At 43.0% G+C, this 21,457-nt stretch overlaps 1 protein-coding gene across 2 annotated transcripts in view; it reads left to right on the forward strand.

Moving 5' to 3' along the window:
• ctsa (cathepsin A) overlaps nt 1–21,457 on the forward strand; it is a 48,193-nt gene that overhangs the window by 7,976 nt on the left and 18,760 nt on the right. For both annotated transcript variants that reach the window (XM_072556835.1, XM_072556836.1), the window contains exons 4-10: nt 678–728; nt 2,683–2,769; nt 6,207–6,362; nt 8,394–8,485; nt 12,596–12,680; nt 18,256–18,347; nt 21,000–21,084. In XM_072556835.1, coding sequence (XP_072412936.1) covers nt 678–728; nt 2,683–2,769; nt 6,207–6,362; nt 8,394–8,485; nt 12,596–12,680; nt 18,256–18,347; nt 21,000–21,084 — 648 coding nt within the window. The remainder of the gene's footprint in view (nt 1–677; nt 729–2,682; nt 2,770–6,206; nt 6,363–8,393; nt 8,486–12,595; nt 12,681–18,255; nt 18,348–20,999; nt 21,085–21,457) is intronic.

The raw sequence follows: 21,457 nt of genomic DNA on the forward strand, positions 1-21,457 counted from the left end.
ATATGGGCCGGGTGCTGTGAGGTGGGACTAGATTGGGTTGGGATATCTGGTCAGCATGGACAGGTTAGACCGAAGGGTCTGTTTCCATGCTGTACATCTGTGACTTTATGATTCTATGAAACAGGAGCAGGAATCGAGCAATCAGGCCCTCGCCTGCTGTACTGATCAGTACAACTTTAGCTCATCATTTGATCTGTCTTGGGTCCCCTTTCTTTATTGGCTGAGAGATTAGAAATTCTTCACCTAGAATATACTCAACCATGGGGCATTTGTAGTCCCCAAAGATTCACAAATCTTTGAAATCTTTCCCTCTGCAGACGCTGCCCAAACCCTGCTGAGTGAGTTTCTCCAGCGTGCTCTCTTTTTTTTTATGTTTTAAAGAGCAGGCGGGGGCCTGTTGTGAAGCTGCTGAACTTTCCAACTGAGGAAAGGAAAAGGTTTTCACCTCATTGATCACATTGATGTTCTCTGTACCCTGACACAATGACATTGCAAGTTCCTCTAACAGGATACTGGTGATCTTTATGTAAATGTGCCAGGTGTTTAACATGTAACTAGGTCTATGACTATGGATCCATTTGAAAAGATATCTTTCAGCTAATATTGGCAAACCACTGCTCAATCCCACCATTGCCCTCAGTACTGAATAAACTGATTCAATATTGTTTACTTTGTAGATCCAACCAGATGGGAAGACACTTCAATATAATCCTTATTCCTGGAATCTGGTATGTATTCTTTTCCATTGCAAGTTTTCTTTTTGCTGTCCTTTTAATTGGTTTTTAATGAGCTTTTGTCTCTCTCTTCTGCTTCTCCCCTGAAACGCAAAGGAATGAGGAAGTTTTCTGCAAGATATCCATATAACTTCATCCCTTTGGCCCCAGTATCACTGAGGAGCTGGAGAAGGTCATTAAGGTCCCTCCAGGGGGATCACGTCTGACCATGTACCTCAGCGATCTGTTGCCTCACTATCCCTATATTCCTTGCTATTATTAGCAACTAGAAATTTATCTCTTTCTGTAAAGAAACATAGAAAACTCCACTGTACTCACCACTGAGCTTCGATGTATTTGTGGATAATCCCCTTCTCAGTGAAAATATCCTTTTTTTTCTGAGGAGCTGTGTCCAAATCTGAACATTATATTTCTAGACACAATCTGTACAAGGCAAATTAAGGACAATTTCCGCTTCTTTGGCTTTTATTTCAAGAGGATTGGATTCAATGACAGAGAAATCTTTGATTAGTTTTGGTTCATGTTTATTAATTTTCAATGATATTTGGACACTCCAACCAATTTGCCTTCCCATAACCTTGCTCTCTGATACTTTGTTTATAAAGTGCTCAGATTGACTTACCTTAGATCCTGAGGAGAGAATTTCCTGCTTTCCCACACTGAACTCTAGTAACTATTGGTTTACCCATTGACTGACATATGAATTCTATCCAGTGGAAATTGGAAAAGAGAATTTTCTGACTGGGGCACTTAGAAACATGCGGATTTTCTAAATGAGAGGAAGGCCAATTTTGATGGTATTAGACAGCACCTTTTAAAAGTTGATTGGGTGAGGCTGTTCACAGGGATGGTTGGAAAGCCTTTAAGAATGAGATAATGAGTTCCGAGATACTATCACCCTGTTAAGGTGAAGGGCAAGCCTGGTAGGTGTAGGGAATGCTAGATGACGAGAGAAATTGAGGCTCTGGTCAACAAAAAAGGAAGAGGCTTATGTCAGCTATAAACAGTTAGGATTGGGTGAATCTGTAGAAGTGTCTAAGGGCAGTAAGGTGCATAGTTCCTTGAAAGTGGAGTCTCAGCGGGGTAGTGGTGAAGAAGGTGTTTGCCATGTTCATCTTCATTAAATTCCTGAAGAAGGGCTCATGCCCAAAACGTCGACTCTCCTGCTCCTTGGATGCTGCCTGACCTGCTGTGCTTTTCCAGCAACACATTTTCAGCTCTTACCTTCATGAGTCACAACATTGGGGATAGGAGTTAGGATATCATGTGGCTGCACAAGACATTGGTACGGCCACTTTTGGAATACTGCCTACAATTCTGGTCATTCTCCTATAAGGAAGGATGTTGTAAAACTTGCGAAAAGATTCAGAAAAAAACTTACAAGGACGTCGATTGGACTGGAGGGTTTGACCTAAAGGGAGAGGCTGAATAGGCTGTTTTTTTTTTTCCTGGAGCATTGGAGACTGAGGGCTGAGCCAAGAGGTTTATAAAATCATGAAGGGCATGGATATGGTGAAGATCGTCATAGGCCTTTTCCTAGACTTGGGGAGTCCAGTATTAGAGGGCATAGGTTTAAGGTGAGAGGGAAAAGATATTAAAAGGACCTGAAGATCAACTTTTTCACGCAGAGGGTGGTACATGTGTGGACTGAGTTATTAGTGGAAGTGGTGGAGTCTGTACAATTACAATTCCATCTGGATGGGCACATAAATAGGAAAAGTAAACCTAAAGGGTAAATGGGACTAGTTCAGATTGGGATGTCTGGTTGATGTGGATGAGTTGGACCACAGTGTCTGTTTCTGTGCTGTATGATTCTTGACTCATAGTCACTAACCAGGATCTTGTTCTCCTCTGTCAACTGACTAGACTGTGCAACCATTAGTCTGTCCTTTCACTTGGTTACTTATTCTGCTTTAACAGTGTATAACGAACCATATTTCCATCACAGATTGCAAATGTGCTGTATCTTGAGTCGCCAGCAGGGGTTGGATTCTCCTATTCTGATGACCACCAGTACAAAACCAATGATACTGCGGTAAGACTGTTGGGAGGGTGTGCTGGTTGGGGAGGATGAGAGGGAATGTGACAGCGAGAGTACAAGTAAACTGTATAACTGGAACATAATCTCCCTCCTTTTTAATTTTGTTCTCCTTGTTATAATTTATCACATTTCATTTGCTCTGTCTTATCACATTAATTGCTGTGTCTGCATAATAATTTCTTGTGATTCATACAGGAAACACTCTGACCCCTGTGACAATGCTATTACTTTTTTAAAAAGGTTAATTTGTCGTTGGGTTTTTTTTTTGTTGGAGAGGTCGTAAAGACGGAGGTAACAAAATATCTAGTTTAACAATGGAAGGGATGTGGCCAGTTCTCCCAGTTCAGGTTTATTCTAGTTTTGATTTTTAGCCTTAGCAGTCGCAAGATGTGTGATTCCAGGGAGATGCAAGCTTCTGTAAAGAATTCCTGACTCTCTTTTTTTTTTAAATCTCTCTTTGGATGTTGTTCACTCCTGCCTCTAAGAATGTTTGAATTTACCTTTTTTTGACAAGGGATGTGTTTATGGGATGTTACTGTATTAGAACAGTTCATTAGTAATAGTTGCTGTATTGGGTCATTTTTCTAATAGTTGAGTTATTTTAAATTCTGCTTGTTTTTTTGTTTTCGACTGTAGTCTTTAAATACATTTCCGATTTGCTTAAGTGGTTTGATCAGTTGCATCACATCATGCCACATCTGCCTTTTAAAATAAGAAAAAGCTAGGGTCTAGGCTACCTTAAGATATTCATCATCATCTTCATCATCCACCTGATGAAGGAGCAGCGCTCCAAAAGCTGTGCTTCCAAATAAACCTGTTGGACTATAGCCTGGTGTTGTCAGGTTTAGGTTTTTTTTGGTTCGTCCTGCCAAAATTAACAATTTCATGTTCTCCCACAGTGCATTCCATTGCCACTTCTGTCTCAGTTATACTAGGGTTGGCAACCCTCCTGGATTGGCCTGGGTCTCTAGGAATAGAAGCGGAATCTCCAGAGCACTGTTGTGTGCAACAGTAGAGAAAAATCATAAAACAAAGGCCTGCTTTCTTTTAACATTTCTTCTCTATCAGACGTAAACATTTTTAAAATTGGCACCCTGCAGAGGGAAGAGAGAAAGTCTAGTTGAATTGAGTTATTTGCTTTCTGATTGCTGGAGGAAGATTGTCAATTTATCGTCAAACTAGGCGGCTCAGTGGTTAGTGCTGCTGTCTCTCAGCAGCAGGGACTCGGGTTTGATTCCAGCCTTGGGTGATTGTACAAACTCAACAAACATTCTCCCAGTGTCTGTGTGGGTTTCCTCTAGGTGCTCCAGTTTCCACCCACAACTCAAAGATGTACATGTCCATGCTAAATTGCCCCCTAGTATCCAGAGATGTGCAAGCGGGGTGAATTAGCCAGTAAATGAGGTTATGGGGTAGTGAGATGTTCTTCAGAGGATTGGTACAGATTTGATGGGTCATAGTCATAGAGTACGGAAACAGGCCCTTCAGTCCAACTCCTCCACGCCAACCAGACATCCCAATCTGACCTAGTCCTATTGGCCAGCAATATGGCCCATATTCCCCTCAACCCTTCCTACTCATACCCATCCAGATGCTGTTTAAATGTTGTAATTGTACCAGCCTCCACCACTTCCTCTGACAGCTTGTTCCATACATGCACCACTCCCTGCCTGAAAAAGTTACTCCTTGTGTTCTTTTTACATCTTGACCCGAGGAAAAGGCCTAGGATATTCACCTATCCATGCCTCTCGTGATTTTATAAACCTCTATAAATCTCTTCCCTAACTATAGGGATTCTATGACTACTGACTGGAGCCTGGCCATGACACAGTCTCCAGGAATTGATTTCATCACAGTTGGCAACTCAATGGTGCCATCATTTTGCCTGTTACAATCTCTACCAATAGGTGGGAATGGGAAAGAGGCAGTCTGACCTGAAAGTTATTTTCACGTGGTTGCAGTTTGAAGCTATCTTGTTTAACTAGTCTGCTGCACACTCCTGACAGGTGGGCTATGTGACTAGACCTCTCCCACTTACCCTTCTACCCCTCACATCCCTTCTATCCATGAAGAAACAAATCCCAGGAGCAATAGGAGAATATAAATCCTGAAAAATTCCTTCATAACACCTTCTGGTGTTCCAAACAAGGCTTGGAGATCATGGATCAAATGTCCAGTCTAGTCACACTCTGGTACAGTTGAATTGCCTCACCCTGGTCCCCAATCTTTCAAGCTGGTATCTCTCAATCTCTCAATAGTTCTTCTGTGATTTTTACCTAAATCTCTTACCTGACCACTACAATTCATCCAGAGTAAATGGATGAAGCCTATTGGATTAGACTTTAAAACTAGGAATCTTAATTCCCCACTGAACTTGAATTGACGGTCTTTGCAGCTGTCCACACTACAGCGTGGAAGCAAGACATTTGGCAGATTGAGTGCACACTGACCCTCTGAAGACCATCCTACAGAGACCTACCCCCAGCTCTGTATTTCCCATGGCTGATCCACATAGCCTGCACATCCCTCTACACCTTTGGCATGGCCAGTCCATTTAACCTGCACATCTTTGACTGCGGGAGGAAATCTGACCACCCAAAGAAAGCTCACGCAGACATAGGGCCAATGTGCAAACTCCACACAGTCGCCTGAGGGTTGAATCAAACCCTGGTCCCTGACACTTTGAGCCAGCAGTGTTAACCACTGTGCTGCCTTTATCCTGGTGTAGAAATAAATAATAATTTCTTTCCCATGTTCATTCAAGTCACAAAGTTTATCATGGGGTAATTTACAAGTGCTGTCATTTTCAGTTATGCTGGGCCTGTTTATTTTTACACCAAGGTTTCCCAGAGTGTAAGTTGTGACCCTCTCTGGGATCATCACACTCCGATGTAGTGACGTCTGTTTGCAATGTGGCTCCAGCTCTAACTGTCCACAACCTCCAGGTTTTTCAAAATCCTGCACATCCTTTAACCAATGTCTGAGGCCTCATTGCCTGACATAATAGGCCAGAACCTGTCCACAAGAGAAACTAATGGGAGGTAGCTGCATACATTAAAAGTCCAATCAGTTAAATATACCGTACTCCCCCTCACCCCCTCACCACTGACAGATTCCCCTCCCTTATGCCCTGCCTTTGAAAGGCATTTTCCCCTGCCCCCACTCCCAACCACCACCACCACCCCCCACTGCCTACAGGTGTCTCCCCCCTTCCCCACCACCTACAGGTGTTTCTCCTGGCCCCTTGACCCATCTCCTGCCGTGGGTTGGGGGATCTCGGTGTCTTGCAGTCCCAAGAGAGGGGTCACAATAAGACTGGTTGAGTTCTGCCTTACATCATGTTTAATGTGGACCCAAATAAATCCTCTATCTGTACTGATGGGACGTTGTATTTCTCTCTCTATCTCCCCACCATGTTTCTCCTCTTTCAGGTTTCATTCAATAACTACCTGGCTCTGAAGGATTTCTTCCGTCTGTTCCCTGAATACAGCAAGAATAGTTTCTACATCACAGGGGAGAGCTATGGAGGGATCTACGTGCCAACACTGGCAGAGCGTGTTATCACAGACAGCAGCATCCGTTTTCAGGTGGGGAGTTACGATGAAAAATCATAAAGAAAATGCCAGATGGTTTCAAGTCGGCAGGAACAGTGGAGGGGGCTGCAGGGAGGTTGGGAATCCCAGTCAATGCCGCATGTTAGTGACTCGTTTTGTCTCTGGAAATGGCTCCATGTGCAGTGTTTGGTGTTTTTTTTTAAAATCCGAATAGGGGAAGTGGGGTGTGTCAACATCCTGATGGGAGTATCCTTTGTTGGTAAAATGTCAGAATTCAACACTGTTTCAAAAAAAATTCTTTTGAGTTTTCAAAAGCCAATGTTTACCTCCAACTACCGTCACTATTTAAAAACAGGCTCTCTGCTTGTTGCTGTTTGTGGGATCTTGCTGTGCATTTTTGGACTGCCTATTTCCTACATTACAACAGTTACTATACAGATGGTTCTGCTATAATGCGTGTTTCTTCAACACTCATTCTTTTTTAATGTGATTGAAGAATTTAGACTGTTTGTAGAATGCGAACGTCCTTGCCTGAATTGGCTGTACTGTGATTCCTGTCCCATCAGTTTAAGTAGCGCAGCTATTGAGCAATCAGTCAGGGGTAAATGTACAGTAATAGTGTATGGGGATGGGTCTGAGTGGGTTACTGTTCGGAGGGTAAGTGTGGACGTATTGGGCCGAATGGCCTGTTCCCACACAGTAGGGATTCTGATGATTACATCTATGATGAATTTTCTTATAACACTGGATTGCACGAGAACAAAAGTAACTACATCTCAAAAGCACTTTGGAACATCCTGAAATCAAAAGCATTCAGTCTTTTTTTTTTGTTTCACTTGAGGAAATACCACAATTGTTTGGTGTGGGATCATAGGAGTCCAGGCCAGCATTTATTATCATCCTGACTCCGTCTGGTGAAGGTGATTTCCAAGAGTTTTCCTTCATTGTGATTGTACATTGTGTTTTACTGGAGGATACAGGGGTTTAGTAATTATTGGCATCAGACCAGCAACCAGATTACAATTCTGCCATGACCAGTTGTGAGGGTGAATTTATGGAGTGGAAACAAGCTCTTGGGTTGTTATGAAATAATCTCCTTCAGGGAATAAGTCTGCTCCTTACAGCTGGTCTGGTTTACATGTGACTCCAGTCCCACACCACAAGGTGAATGCTCCTAGCGTTTAAATGTGCACTCGTGTTGCCAAGTGCTGGAAAATTTAGAATAATAAAATTTAGAATTGTTTTTGACTGGCACAGACTCAATTAGCCAAAGAGTTCTACAGCACAGAAAAAGACCCTACAACTCTATAATATCCTAAAGGCAATCAATGCTGCTTTCTCAGTGTAGTTTCATCTGAAGAACAAATCTGATTAAATTCTGCATTTCATTTCCTCATTGCCTCAATTCAACCGTAATCTGGGCTCAATCCTTCAGGGCATTTCTCCACTATCCAATAACTGTGAGAGTGGAAGTTGTCTTGGTTCTCTCATCCAGACCAACTCTCCATGCAAATAGCTGGCCTGTGTGCTTTAATGTCCTGATGAAGGGCTCCAGCCCGAAATATCGATTCTCCCACTCCTCGGATGCTGCCTGACCTGTTGTGCTTTTCCAGCAACACACTTAACTCTGATCTCCAGCATCTGCAAACCTCACTGTCTCCTGGTTTGTTGTGCTAGTGGGTCAGATTATCGGGCATGGCTCCAATTGTGAACAGTGGCTTTCTAAATCCGCTTGGATTTGATGATGTTTTCAGGGCAGCCAAGTCAATGCATTTAACAGGATTGGGTAGAAGAGATGCAGAAAAACTATTCGCTGTTGTAGGGGAATGAACCAAAGAGTTCGTTCGCCCTGTATGAAGCCTTCATCTGACCTGAAGGCAGTGGAAATCTGGAACATTCTCCGTTAGAGGCTATGGCTGTTGAGATGTTAGTTAAGGATGCAGAGCGTATCGAGTAAAGGTGAGTACGTGGTTTTAGAGAGGATTGGTTATGATTGAATAGAATGGGGACTAACAGATCTCCCAGTCCTTTTGTTGCATCGTAATATTAATATTGCTTTTTCAGGGAATGGCTGTTGGAAATGGATTATCAAGCTGGGAGTATAATGACAACTCTTTGGTTTACTTTGCTTTCTACCATGGGCTGTTGAGATCCACGTAAGTAGGAACAACTCTGATTTTGAGCCTTGAGCTATGTGGTTTTGCTGCTGTTGAGAGTTCAGGGCACCAGGGGGGGCACGGTTTACCAAATGTCCTGCAGCTTTTGAAATGCAGGTCTTGTTTAAATGTTGCCTTCTATTGGTTTGGGCTATTGTGCATTGGCTGACAACATCTATAGAGAGAAAGAACATCGAATGGTACAGTACAGGCCCTTCGACCCTCAATCTTGTGCCAACTTTTATCCTAATCAAGGATTAAACTGACCTACATACCCTACATTTTACTATTATCCAAGTGCCTATCCAAGAGTCACTTAAATGTATCTAAGTGGCGGTGTATTCCATGCACCCACCACTCTGTAAAAAACTACCACTGACATCTCCACTAAACCTTCCTCCAATCACCTCAAAATTATGAGCCCTTGTGATGGCCATTTCCACCCCAGGGAAAAGTCTCTGGCTATCCATTCTGTTTCTGCCTCTCATCATCTTGTATATCTCTATCAAGTCACCACTCATTCTTCTTTGCTTGAATGAGAAAAGTCCTAGCTCCCTCAACCTCCACTCCAGGCAGCATCCTGGTAAATTTCTACATCCTCTCTAAAGTTTCCACATCCTCCTGATGATGAGGCCGCCAGAACTGAACACAATATTCCAAGTGTGGTCTAACCAGGGGTTTACAGAGCTGCAATATAACCTCTCAGCTCTTAAACTCAATCTCCCTGCTCATGAAAGCCAATGCACCATAATGCCTTTTCAACAATCTTGGGTTGCCACCAACTTGGGTGGCAACTTTTAAGGGAACGTGGATCCCAAGGTTCCTCTGTTCCTCCACACTGCCAAGAATCCTGCCTTTAACCCTGTAATCTGCATTCGAATCCGACCTTCCAAATGAATCACTTCACACTTTTCCAGGTTGAACTCCATCTGCCACTTCTCAGCCCAGCACTGCTTCCTGTCGATGTCCCGTTGCAACCTACAACAGCTCTTCACACTACCTTTGTCATTGGCAAACCTACTAACCCACCCTTCCCCTTCCTCATCCAAATAATTTATAAAAATCACAAAGAGCAGCAGTCCCAGAACAGAGCTCTGTGGAACACCACTGGTCACCGTGCTCCAGGCTGAATGCTTTTCATGTACTCCTACCTTCTGTCTTCCATGGCTCAGCTAATTCTGTATCCAGAACGCCGGGTTACCCTGTATCCAATGACTTACTTTCTGAATGAGCCTACAACAGGGAACCTTATCAAATGCCTTGCTAACGTCCATATACACCATATCCACTTCCCTACCTTTTTAATCAATGTGTTTTGTCACATCTTCAAAGAATTCAACAAGACTTGAGGCATTACCTGCCCCCTCAAATCATAAATCCTGTCTCTCAGAATCCTCTCCAATAATTTGACCATCACTGATGTAAGAAACTGTTATGTTTCAGAGCTGACCCTTCATGGAGCTAAGGAAACTGGGAACTTGTTGCACTCCATTCTCAACACTCCAAGCCTAACATTGTTACTAACATATGCTGCAATTTGATGTTTGCAGTTATTTCATAGAATCATCATAAAATCCCTCAGGTCATTCAGCCCATTGAGTGCACACCAACCCTCCAAAGAGCAACCCACCCAGTGTTACAACAAGGGGTAAACCCCTCTGCCATTTTAAACCCAGCACACAGAAGCTCACCTCCCGCCGGAATCTGTTAAATTTTTGAGACACAAAGAACTGTCCCAGATCTCACTATTTAAAGTAAAAAGTAACAATTTTATTCTCTAAGTCCAAAAGAGAACATTAAAACAACAACTATTTACAACTCCTTTCTCTTAAACCTATCGTTTACCTCCCATTCTACAATACTGGTCTAATTTTTTTTATTTATTTTTAAAAACCCAATTAAGGTTTACAAAAAAAAATTATCATGTTTTCAAAACCAGCCAGCTTTGTCAATTCTCCTCGGTCATTTTCTTTTCGGTCCTCTGCTGCACAACTTTTCTTCTGGACAGCTATCTCTCAGAGAGCGAGTTGGCTAGGAGTCTGTATTTGGTGCAATTTGCAGTTCTCCCCCAACTGTTCAAAATGTCCAATTTTATACCCCAAAACATCGGATCATTTCGTTGGTTTGATGCCCTCCCAAACAGTAAAATTCAAATTTGATTGGATTTTGGTATCTGGGGCATAATTTGAAGTGGCCAGATTTGAATTTATTTTTGTTTTATGGCAACACAACTCCAGCTGTTTGTTTCAACCAAATGTTGCATTTTAAATTGGTCAGCACACTGTGCTTTCAATCAGTCCTTGCTAGTTTCGCTCACTCTCTCTCAAAGGTACAGTACACATCTACACCTTCATAACACCAGACCCACACTATTCCCATAACCCTGCATTTATCATGGCTAATCCACCTAGCCTATACATCCTGGACCCTATGGGCAATTTCCCATGGCCAGTCTACCTAACCTGCACATCTGTGGACTCTGGGAGGGATCCCACGCAGACACAAGGGGAATGTGCAAACTCCATACAGACCAGATAGTCACCCAAGGCTGAAAGTGAACCTAAGTGTCTGGTGCTGTGAGGCAACAGTGAACAGTGCTAGCCACTGAGCCACTATGCTGCATTTAATCTTGGAGGTGGAAGGTCAGCTCTGCTTCCTCCTACCTTCCCCCCCCCCCCCCCCCACCAACCCAAAGACTTCAATCTCACTGTCAAACATCAAGCCATTCTTTCCATGTCACTAACCAGTTCTTTTTCCCTCCATGTCTTTCAAACCCGTCTCCCTCCTTCTCAAGATCCACAGGCAGAGCTTTGCTGGCAGCTTCTTCCTGCAGCTTGCTGCCCCCTCACACAACTGGTTTCCTCCAATCTGAAACATCTTTCTCCCTTCATTCAGCCTTGTGAACGCCCCCCCCCCGCACCATCTCCATCTCCCCCAGCACCACTGTCATCACCGAACCACTTTTAAACTGCCTCCAATGCATTCCATCCCTCCTTAGACAAGAAGACCAAGAGTGTACACAGTGCTCAGATGTTGACTCACCAAAGTCCTGTGAAACTGAAACATAACATCAATGCTTTTGTATTTACAGAGCAACCTCAATCATCCGAGCAAGATAGGCAGGCAGTATTTCGTTTGGATGATTGATTATTCAGATAATCGATTTGACCTTAAACAAGGGAAGCCAAACTGATCTAATGCTGTGTCTACCAGAGAATTTGTTTCAATCTCTAATTTTGAGTCTGCTGTTTAAACAAACTAATGTTTGCATTCTGCAAATTGTAAGTTAAGTTGCGAAGGACTAAACCCTTACCATTGCATAAATGTATGAAATCCCAGAATTAAACAGCTTCTACAATCACGAGCTTTTGTCAGTTTCTGCTGAACTCAGTGTCACGATAGAGAGACAGCAGCACTGTCTCACACATGGGTTTACTTTCTCTACCTTTTTTTTAATGAACGTCCCAGTAAAGTGATGGGAATAAAGCCCTTTTGCAAAGAGCTGTGTAACTAACCTTAACGTTTTTTTAAAAAAAAACCCATTCGCTGTTGCTTGAGGTGCTTGTTTCTTTGTTTTTGCCAGTGTTTTCACATATTCTTCAGTACAGGTAAATCAAATTCACTTGCCTCTTTGAAACGTCTTTATTGGAAATTGAGATCTTGTTTGGATTTTCTAAAATTTGAATAACTGCAGTTCTGCTGTAATTCTCTTGCAATAACTGATTAGTCTATTTGTTTTCCTGTTTACTTGCTGTCCCTGCATACTATTGCAATTCATTCACAAGGATACAGTATTCTAAATGTCAGGAATAGAATATCTCTTTAAACGCCTACCAGCTTTTATTTTCCCTAATGAGAGGTAAATACTGAATTTTGGAGGGTGACAGAAGTTAGAAAATGTATAAGCAAAGGAGCATCTTCCCCAACTCCCCAAACTCTGTTCAATGCCACTATCAACTAGTCCTTCAGCAGAGACCTTTTAAAAGCCAGGTGATGGAAAACTTGGAACAGTGGATTTCATTTCAATGTTCTCTCTCTCCTCCCCTATTACACCCACTGCATCTGTGACTAAATGTTTAGACTTTGTTTTTCACGTGTTTCTTTTTCCAGACTGTGGGCTGATCTCCAGAAATTCTGCTGTTCTGAAGGAAAATGCAACTTCCATGACAATAAAGATAAGGACTGTCAGTTGAGGGTGAGCAGTGTTTCATATGCTCATTCAGTCATAATGGGTAACTTCAGCTTCCTTCTGCTCCTTGAGTTTCAGAGAATCGTACACCACAAACAGCAGGAAGGAATGGAATTCATTTATTAATACCTTCAAGATTTTTCCAGCGATCAGTAAGATTACAGCTGTTTTTCACATTAGCTTCATCATCTTGTCATGTCCCCCTCTCTTGCAGCTGAAAAACAAAATTATCAATCTGAGTGTTGAACAAATGCAATGACTGAACAACCAGTCTTCTTTGATAGGGGGTCCCAAACATCCACATCTCCCTGAACAAATTTCTCCTCTTTAAACAATTGACCTTTTAGCATTATCTAAGCAGGACCTCTAGTTCGTGATGCTTCAGACAGGGGAAAGGCTCTGGGCAGCTCCCCTGTCAGAATTGTGCCCATTTTAATCAAAACATTTCATTTTTCTTAAATCCAGACTTTTTCTTTGGTCATAGGATGTGGTCGGTCAGATTAATTACCCACCAACAGCTGCCCTTGAGAATGTGATGGTGAGCTGTCATCTTGAACCGATGAAATCCAAATGCTGTAGGTAGACCTGCAATGCCCTTAGGGAGAGAATTCTAGGATTTTGACCCAGTGAAGGAATAGTGATAAATTCCCAAATAGGACGGTGAGTGGATTAGATTACTTAGTGTGGAAACGGGCCCTTCGGCCCAACAAGTTCACACTGACCCGCCGAAGCGCAACCCACCCATGCCCCTACATTTACCCCTTAGCTAACACTACAGGCAATTTAGCATTGCCAATTCACCTGACCTGTACATCTTTTGACTGTGGGAGGAAACCGGAGCACCCGGAGGAAACCCACGCAGACACTGGGAGAATGTGCAAACTCCACACAGTCAGTCGCCTGAGGCAGGAATTGAACCCAGGTCTCTGGTGCTGTGAGGCATTAGAAATAAAAAATAAGATGGATGAGCTTGAGGCTCTTTTGAAAATTGGCAGATATGATATTGTGGGGATAACGGAGACGTGGCTTCAAGTGGACAGGGTCTGGGAAATGAATATTCAAGGCTACACGTGCTATCGTAAGGACAGACTGACGGGCAGAGGGGGTGGGGTGGCCATGTTGGTAAGGGATGATATTCAGTCCCTTCAGGACCTAGAATTAGGGGATGTAGAGTCAGTGTGGATAGAGCTGAGAAATTCTAAGGGTAAAAAGACTCTCTTGGGAGTTATCTACAGGCCCCCAAACAGTGGTCTGGATGTCTGATACAAGTTGAATCAGGAGCTGAAATTGGCGTGTTATGGGGGATTTCAACAGGCAGATAGACTGGGAGAATCAGGATGGTATTGGACCTCAAGAAAGAGACTTTGTGGAGTGCCTCCGAAATGGACTCTTAGAACAGCTGGTGCTGGAGCCTACCAGGGAGAAGGCAATTCTGGATCTGGTGTTGTGCAACGAACCAGAATTGGTCAGGAACCTCTAAGTGAAGGAGCCATTGGGAAGTAGTGACCATAATACAATAAGCTTCAATCTGCAATTTGAGAGGGAGAGGGTACAATCGGAAGTGACAATATTTCTGTTGAATAAAGGGAACTATGGAGCTATGAGGGAGGAGCTGGCCAAAGTTCAATGGTGCAATACCTTAGCAGGGATGACAGTGGAGGAACAATGGCAGATATTTCTGGGTATAATGCAGAAGATGCAGGATCCGTTCATTCCAAAAAGGAAGAAAGATCCTAGGAGGAGGCATGGGTGGCTGTGGCTGACGAGGGAAGTTAAGAAACATATAAAGTTAAAAGAGAAAAAGTATAAAATAGCAAAGATAAGTGGGAAAATGGAGGACTGGGAAGCTTTTCGAGAACAACAGAGGATTACTAAGAAGGAAATACGCAGAGAAAAAATGAGGTACGAAGGTAAACTGGCCAAAAATATAAAGGAGGATAGTAAAAGCTTTTTTAGGTATGTGAAAGGCAAAAAAATGGTTAAGACTAAAATTGGGCTCTTGAAGACAGAAACAGGGGAATATATTATGGGGGACAAAGAAGTGGCAGAAGAATTGAATTGGTACTTGAGATCTGTGTTCACTGGGGAAGACACAAGCAATCTCCCTGAGGTAACAGTGGCTGAAGGATCTGAACTGAAGGGAATTTATATTTGCCAGGAATTGGTGTTGGAGAGACTGTTAGGTCTGAAGGTTGATAAGTCCCCGGGGCCTGATGGTCTACATCCCAGGGTACTGAAAGAAGTGGCTCAAGAAATCGTGGATGCATTGGTGATTGTTTTCCAGTGTTCGATAGATTCAGGATCAGTTCCTGCGGATTGGAGGGTGGCTAATGTTATACCACTCTTTAAGAAAGGAGCGAGAGAGAAAGCAGGAAATTATAGACCAGTTAGTTTGACCTCAGTGGTGGGAAGGATGCTGGAGTCTATTATAAAGGATGAAATTACGACACCTCTGGATAGTAGTAACAGGATAGGACAGAGTCAGCATGGATTTATGAAGGGGAAATCATGCTTGACTAATCTTCTGGAATCTTTTGAGGATGTAACTCTGAAGATGGGCGAGGGAGATCCAGTAGATGTAGTGTACCTGGACTTTCAGAAAGCTTTTGATAAAGTCCCACATAGGAGGTTAGTGAGCAAAATTAGGGCGCATGGTACTGGGGGCAAAGTACTAACTTGGATTGAAAGTTGGTTGGCTGATAGGAAACAAAGAGTAGTGATAAACGGCTCCATTTCGGAATGGCAAGCAGTGACCAGTGGGGTACCGCAGCTTTTTACAATATATATTAATGATATAGAAGATGGTATTAGTAATAACACTAGCAAATTTGCTGATGACCCTAAGCTGGGTGGCAGGGTAAAATGTGAGGAGGATGTTAGGAGATTACAGGGTGACCTGGACAGGTTAGGTGAGTGGTCAGATGCATGGCAGATGCAGTTTAATGTGGATAAATGTATGGTTATCCACTTTGGTGGCAAGAACAGGAAGGTAGACTACTACCTAAATGGAATCAATTTAGGTAAAGGGGCAGTATAGAGAGATCTGGGTGTTCTTGTACACCAGTCAATGAAGGTAAGCAAGCAGGTACATCAGGTAGTGAAGAAGGCTAATAGCATGCTGGCCTTCATAACAAGAGGGATTGAGTATAGAAGCAAAGAGGTTCTTCTGCAGCTGTACAGGGCCCTGGTGAGACCTCCACCGCCCTCTGGGGAAGAGCATTCCACACACCCACCACTCTCTGGGTGAAGAAGGTTCTCTTCATCTCTGTCCTAAATGGTCTACCCCGTATTTTTAAGCTGTATCCCTGGTTCGGCACTCACCATCAGAGGAAACATGTTTCCTGCTGCCAGAGTGTCCAATCCTTTAATAATCTTATATGTCTCAATCAGATCCCCTCTCAGTCTTCTAAACTCAAGGGTATACAAGCCCAGTCGCTCCAGTCTTTCAGTGTAAGGTAATCCCGCCAATCCAGGAATTGACCTTGTGAACCTACGCTCCACTCCTTCGATACCAGAATGTCTTTCCTCAAATTTGGAGACCAGAACTGCACACAATACTCCAGGTGTGGCCCAGTCTCTAGATTTGTTTAAGAAAGAGTTGGATAGAGTTCTCAAGGATAGTGGAATCAAGGGTTATGGAGATAAGGCAGGAACAGAATACTGAATAAGGATGATCAGCCATGATTCTATTGAATGGTGGTGCAGGCTCGAAGGGCAGAATGGCCGACTCCTGCACCGATTGTCTATTGTGCCACCGTACTGCCCACTTGGCTTGGAGAAGAACATGCAGGTGTTTTCCCATAGTGTTGCTGCACTTGTTCTTCTAGATGGAAGTGATTGTGTGTTTGGAAGGTGCTGTCTGAGGAGTCTTGATGAATTTCAGCAGTGCATCTTGTAAATGGCACACACTGCTGCTACCTAGCATCTGTGGCAGAAGGAGTGAACGTGGTGCCACTGTTTTGTCCTGGATGGTGTCAAGCTTCTTGAGTGATGTTGGAGCTGCCCACACCCAGGTAATTGGGGAGTATTCCATCACACTCCTGACTTGTGCCTAGTGGATGGGGGATAGACTCTGGGGAGTCAGGAGGTGAGTTACTTGCTGCGATATTCTTGACCTCTGACTTACTCTGGTAGCCACCGTGTTCAGTGGCAAGCACAGTGTGTTGCTGATAAGGTTGAAGCAGATGTCTCCTTATGAGACCATTTCTCCCCACCCATCCCCCACCAAAAAACACCCAGGAAACCATGTAATACTACTTGATTGATCCTACCAAAGTGGGAAAGTGTCACATTTTCACAGGTCTGTCCAATTCCTTAATCAATCTATTTCTTTTCTCAGCCTCTTTACTCCTTGTTCACAGATTACATTATTTATTCTTTCATGGGATGTGGGCATCATTGACAAGGCTGACATTTGTTGGCTGTCCCTACTTACCCTTGAACTGAGTTGACATTTCGGAGGGTAGCTGAGTCAATCACATTCCTGAGAGTCTGGAGTCACGTAGGCTGGAGTGGGTAAGGACTTCATTCATCAGTGAACCAGATGGGTTTTTATGATGATCACTGATGGTTTCATGATCAATTACTGATACTAGCTTTCAATTCCAGATGTATTATTAATTTTGAATTTAATTTTCACCATTTGCTGGGTCGAATTTGACTACGTATCCTCAGAATTCACCTGGATCCTTGGATTACTAGTCCAGTGGCATTACCACTATATCACCACCTTGCCTTTAGCTTTGTATTATCAGTAATCTCAGATCATTGTACATTTGCTCTTCCCATCCATAACATTATTGTAGATTGTAAATAGCAGAGGCTGAAGGATTGATCCTTGTGGCACCCCACTATTTACAAATGTAAACACTATAAAAACCCATTTATTTCTCCTATATTCAATTGATAATCCATTCTAATATCCCCAATTCCAGGCGTTGTAACTTTGAGCTGTTGTCTCTTGTATGTTACAATCATGAGGCTAGAAGCTATTCAGCATGTTGGGTGTACTCTGACATTTGGTGATATCGTGGCTGATCTGATCACCCTCCATTCCATTTTCCTACATTATCCCCATAAAACTCTATTCCCTTACCAATTCAAAATCTGTCTGTCTGTCTCTGCCTTGGATATACTTAATGACCCAACCTCAACACCTTCTCTGGACCGCCTCCAGTGCCAGCATATCTCTCTCTTTCCTTGGATAAGGGATCCAGAACTGTTCGCAGTATTCCAATCATCCCTGTTCCACCTCAGTAAATCTCTTCTGTACCTTCAGTGATGCCCAGAATTGAACACACGACACCTGCCGAAGTCTAACAGGTGGTTTATAAAAGTTTAACTTGCATTTGAACTCTTGCGCTCTTTTTTTCTTTCCAATAATATTGCTTCTCTGTGAAAGTTTTAATGCTCTCAGCTGGGATTATACCAATCCTGTTGTGGTCCAGTTGCTGGAGATTTAACAGGTATTTTGAAGGGTAAACTATACAGAAATGAATATTGGAATATAGTTGTCTTACTGGCATGGGATAGATTTTTTTGGTTGTGAACTGCAATGCAGTAATTTCTGTTTCTTTTTCAGGTTAAAGAAGTGTCACACATCGTGTGGTCCTCTGGTCTGAATGTGTACAATTTGTATGCTGATTGTGTTGGAGGTGTGCCTGGTGAGATTCAGTAAGTTATCAAGGGGTGAGGAGACACTGCAGGGTGCTGCCATCTGAAAGATTTGGTGATGGCTGATGGTTGCGGTGGGAGAGGGAAGGTGGCTTTAACAGAACCCTCGATCAGAGTGCAGGTAAGATCAGAGAATGTTTGATCCGTGCCTCCATCAGCCTCTAAACCCACACCCTGTGAGGAAGACACTTCTTCTCCTTGACCTTCCTGCCTTCAAAATCCTGACACTTTATTGGAACTGAAAGAGACATTGACAGAGGCTGCCAACCCAGATGAGAGTTTGCAGTGTTTTGTATTGGCTGCCTGTCGAAAGTGCTGCCAGGCACATAAACAGGAACCAGACTTTGCCTGCTGAAAGTATCCTGGCATTAAGATAAACAAGGTTCAGGAGGGTGGGCAGGGCCAAAATTGCTGAGACCGTGGATTACGTGCTCTAATCCCTGTGAATAAAAGACCCTGTACATTGTTGCATTGTGGACAGAACCTGCATTGCACTTGGTATTCAAATAGAAATCGGGGGCAAAGGTCGGTGGGGGGGGGTGCAGTTTATCTCCTGCATTCCCCACCACTACCACCCCCACCTGACCATCCATTTAAAACCCTTTTCCTGCTCACTGTCATATACATTAATGTATTTTTGCACTTTCTAATTGTATTTGTAACCAACTCCAGGACTACATACAGCACCATGTTTATGTGCATCAACTCTCACCAGCCCTTGCTGAGGGGCTTTACTCTGCAACAAGGTGGCACGAGAGCAGTTTAAAGGTGGGCAAATGCCAGAAGGTGAAAGGCAACATGGAATAAAAGCAAAATACTGTGGATGTTGGAAATCTGAAACAAACGGCATCCTACAGAAACTCACAGGTCATAGAGTTACAAATCTCACAACACCAGGTTATAATCCAACAGGTTTAATTGGAAGCACTTGCTTTTGGAGCACTGCTCCTTCATCAGGGGCAGCGCTCCAAAAGCTAGTGCTTCCAATTAAACCCGTTGGATTATAACCTGGTGTTGTGTGATTTGTAACTTTGTACACCCAGTCCAACACTGGCATCTTCAAACCAGGTCATAGAATCATAGAGGTGTACAGCACAGAAACAGACCCTTTGGTCCAACTTGTTCATGCTGACCAGATATCCCAACCCAATCTAGTCCCACCTGCCAGCACCCAGCCCATATCCCTCCAAACCCTTCCTATTCATCTCCCCATCCAAATGCCTTTTTAAATGTTGCAATTGTACCAGCCTCCACCAATTCCTCTGGCAGCTCATTCCATACACATACGACCCTCTGCATTTAAAAAGTTGTTCCTTAAGTCTCTTTTATATCTTTCTCCTCTCACCCTAAACCTATTTCACTCTAGTTCTGGACTCCCCAACCCCAGGAAAGAGACTTTGTTTATTTATCCTAGCCATGTCCCTCATGATTTTATAGACCTCTATAAGGTCACCTCTCCGCCTCCGACGCTCCAGGGAAAACAGCCCTAGCTTATTTAACCCCTCCTATAGCTCAAATCCTCCAACCCTGGCAACATCCTTGTAAATCTTTCTCTGAACCTTTTCAAGTTTCACAGCTTTCTGATAGGAAGGAGACCAGAATTGCACGCAACATTCCAACAGTGGCCTAACTAATGTCCTGTACAGCAACATGACCTCCCAACTCCTGTACTCAATACTCTGACCAATAAAGGAAAGCATACCAAATGCCGCCTTCACTATCCTATCTACCTGTGACTCCACTTTCGTGGAGCTATGAACCTGCATTCCAAGGTCTCTGTTCAGCAACACTCCCTCGGACCTTCCCATTAAATGTGGCAGAGTCTGTGGATAGAGTCACACTGGACTCAACATAAACTCTGTTTCTTTCTCCACATGAGAATTTAGTTTCTCCAGCATTCTGTGTTTGTAATGAATATCTACTGCCTTGGTGTAAAGTGCTCAGAGACCATTAGAGGCAAACAGGGGTATATCTGAGTCAGAAAAGTATATCTGAGGTTGTAGAGACCCTTAGATAATATGTCTCAAAAGATAGCTTCTGTAGAGGGGAAAAAATATCTTGCTTCGAGCTTTTAGATAAAACTTTACTTTAAATGTTGATATTCTTAGCTCTTGGATATTTTAAAATATTCTTAGATGCTCTTAATATTTCTTGACGAGTTACAAATAACACCAAGATAATAGATTCTTGTAGATTTAAATTAAACCTCTTGATAGTTTTTGATACAGCAATTTACTTGAAATATATTGCTTAATTTCAGTTGAAATTGTAACGTTAGTACATTCTCATTTGAGTTGTAACAGAGTAACTGAAACAAACACTATTCTGAAGTGGGGAGGTCTATGTTTTGAAGTGAGAAATCCCAGACTCTTTCAAGTATCTGGGATGCTTATAGTGTCACCTAAGGCTTGTAAAATTAAGTAGGCCTTTTGGAGGAAGGTAACATTATTGGGTGGCTTCTTGCTCTGTGGGATGATACTGTGAATCCTAAAGACCCAAGTGTTTGTGAGATGGACTGACTGGCTTGAACTCAGTGGACAGAACTCATCATGGAAATACTGCTGATCTGAGTTAGCTCCAAACGAGATGTAAAGCCTAAAATCACTTCAAAGAGCCAAAATTTAAACCAACAAGTGATCTGTCCTTTCACAGATTTGATGAGAGTCGGAAGCAGCTGGTCATCAGTGACTTGGGAAACCTATTCCCCAAAAACGAAATGAGTGTGTGGTGGCGCAAGGTAAACTCCATACATCCTTTCCTGAAAGTGGTGGCCAGACTTTTATAATTTGCCAACAACCTGCATTTATTTCATGATTTTAAGATTTCAGGGTGGAGTATAATGTGAAACCAAGCCATGGGTGATCCAGAACTCTTAAAGTACATTTTAAAGAATTTCTTTGAGGAGAGTAAGTGCGACTGCTGAACTGGTGCAGCTGACAATGTTGGAGCAGAGATGTGGGGTGGTGGTTAGGAGTCCCTGCTCTTTGTTTATGTTGTAATGGTGAATCTGGGGATATTTTGGTGAAATTGGTCTTGAGGGGATAGGCTCTGTTCAGACACTGCTCCCTATTAAAGGAGACTCTGGTACAGATAAGACTAGGTTCCCACTG

Source organism: Chiloscyllium punctatum, chromosome 37, assembly GCF_047496795.1.
Source record: "Chiloscyllium punctatum isolate Juve2018m chromosome 37, sChiPun1.3, whole genome shotgun sequence".
In the NCBI taxonomy this organism is placed as follows: domain Eukaryota; kingdom Metazoa; phylum Chordata; class Chondrichthyes; order Orectolobiformes; family Hemiscylliidae; genus Chiloscyllium; species Chiloscyllium punctatum.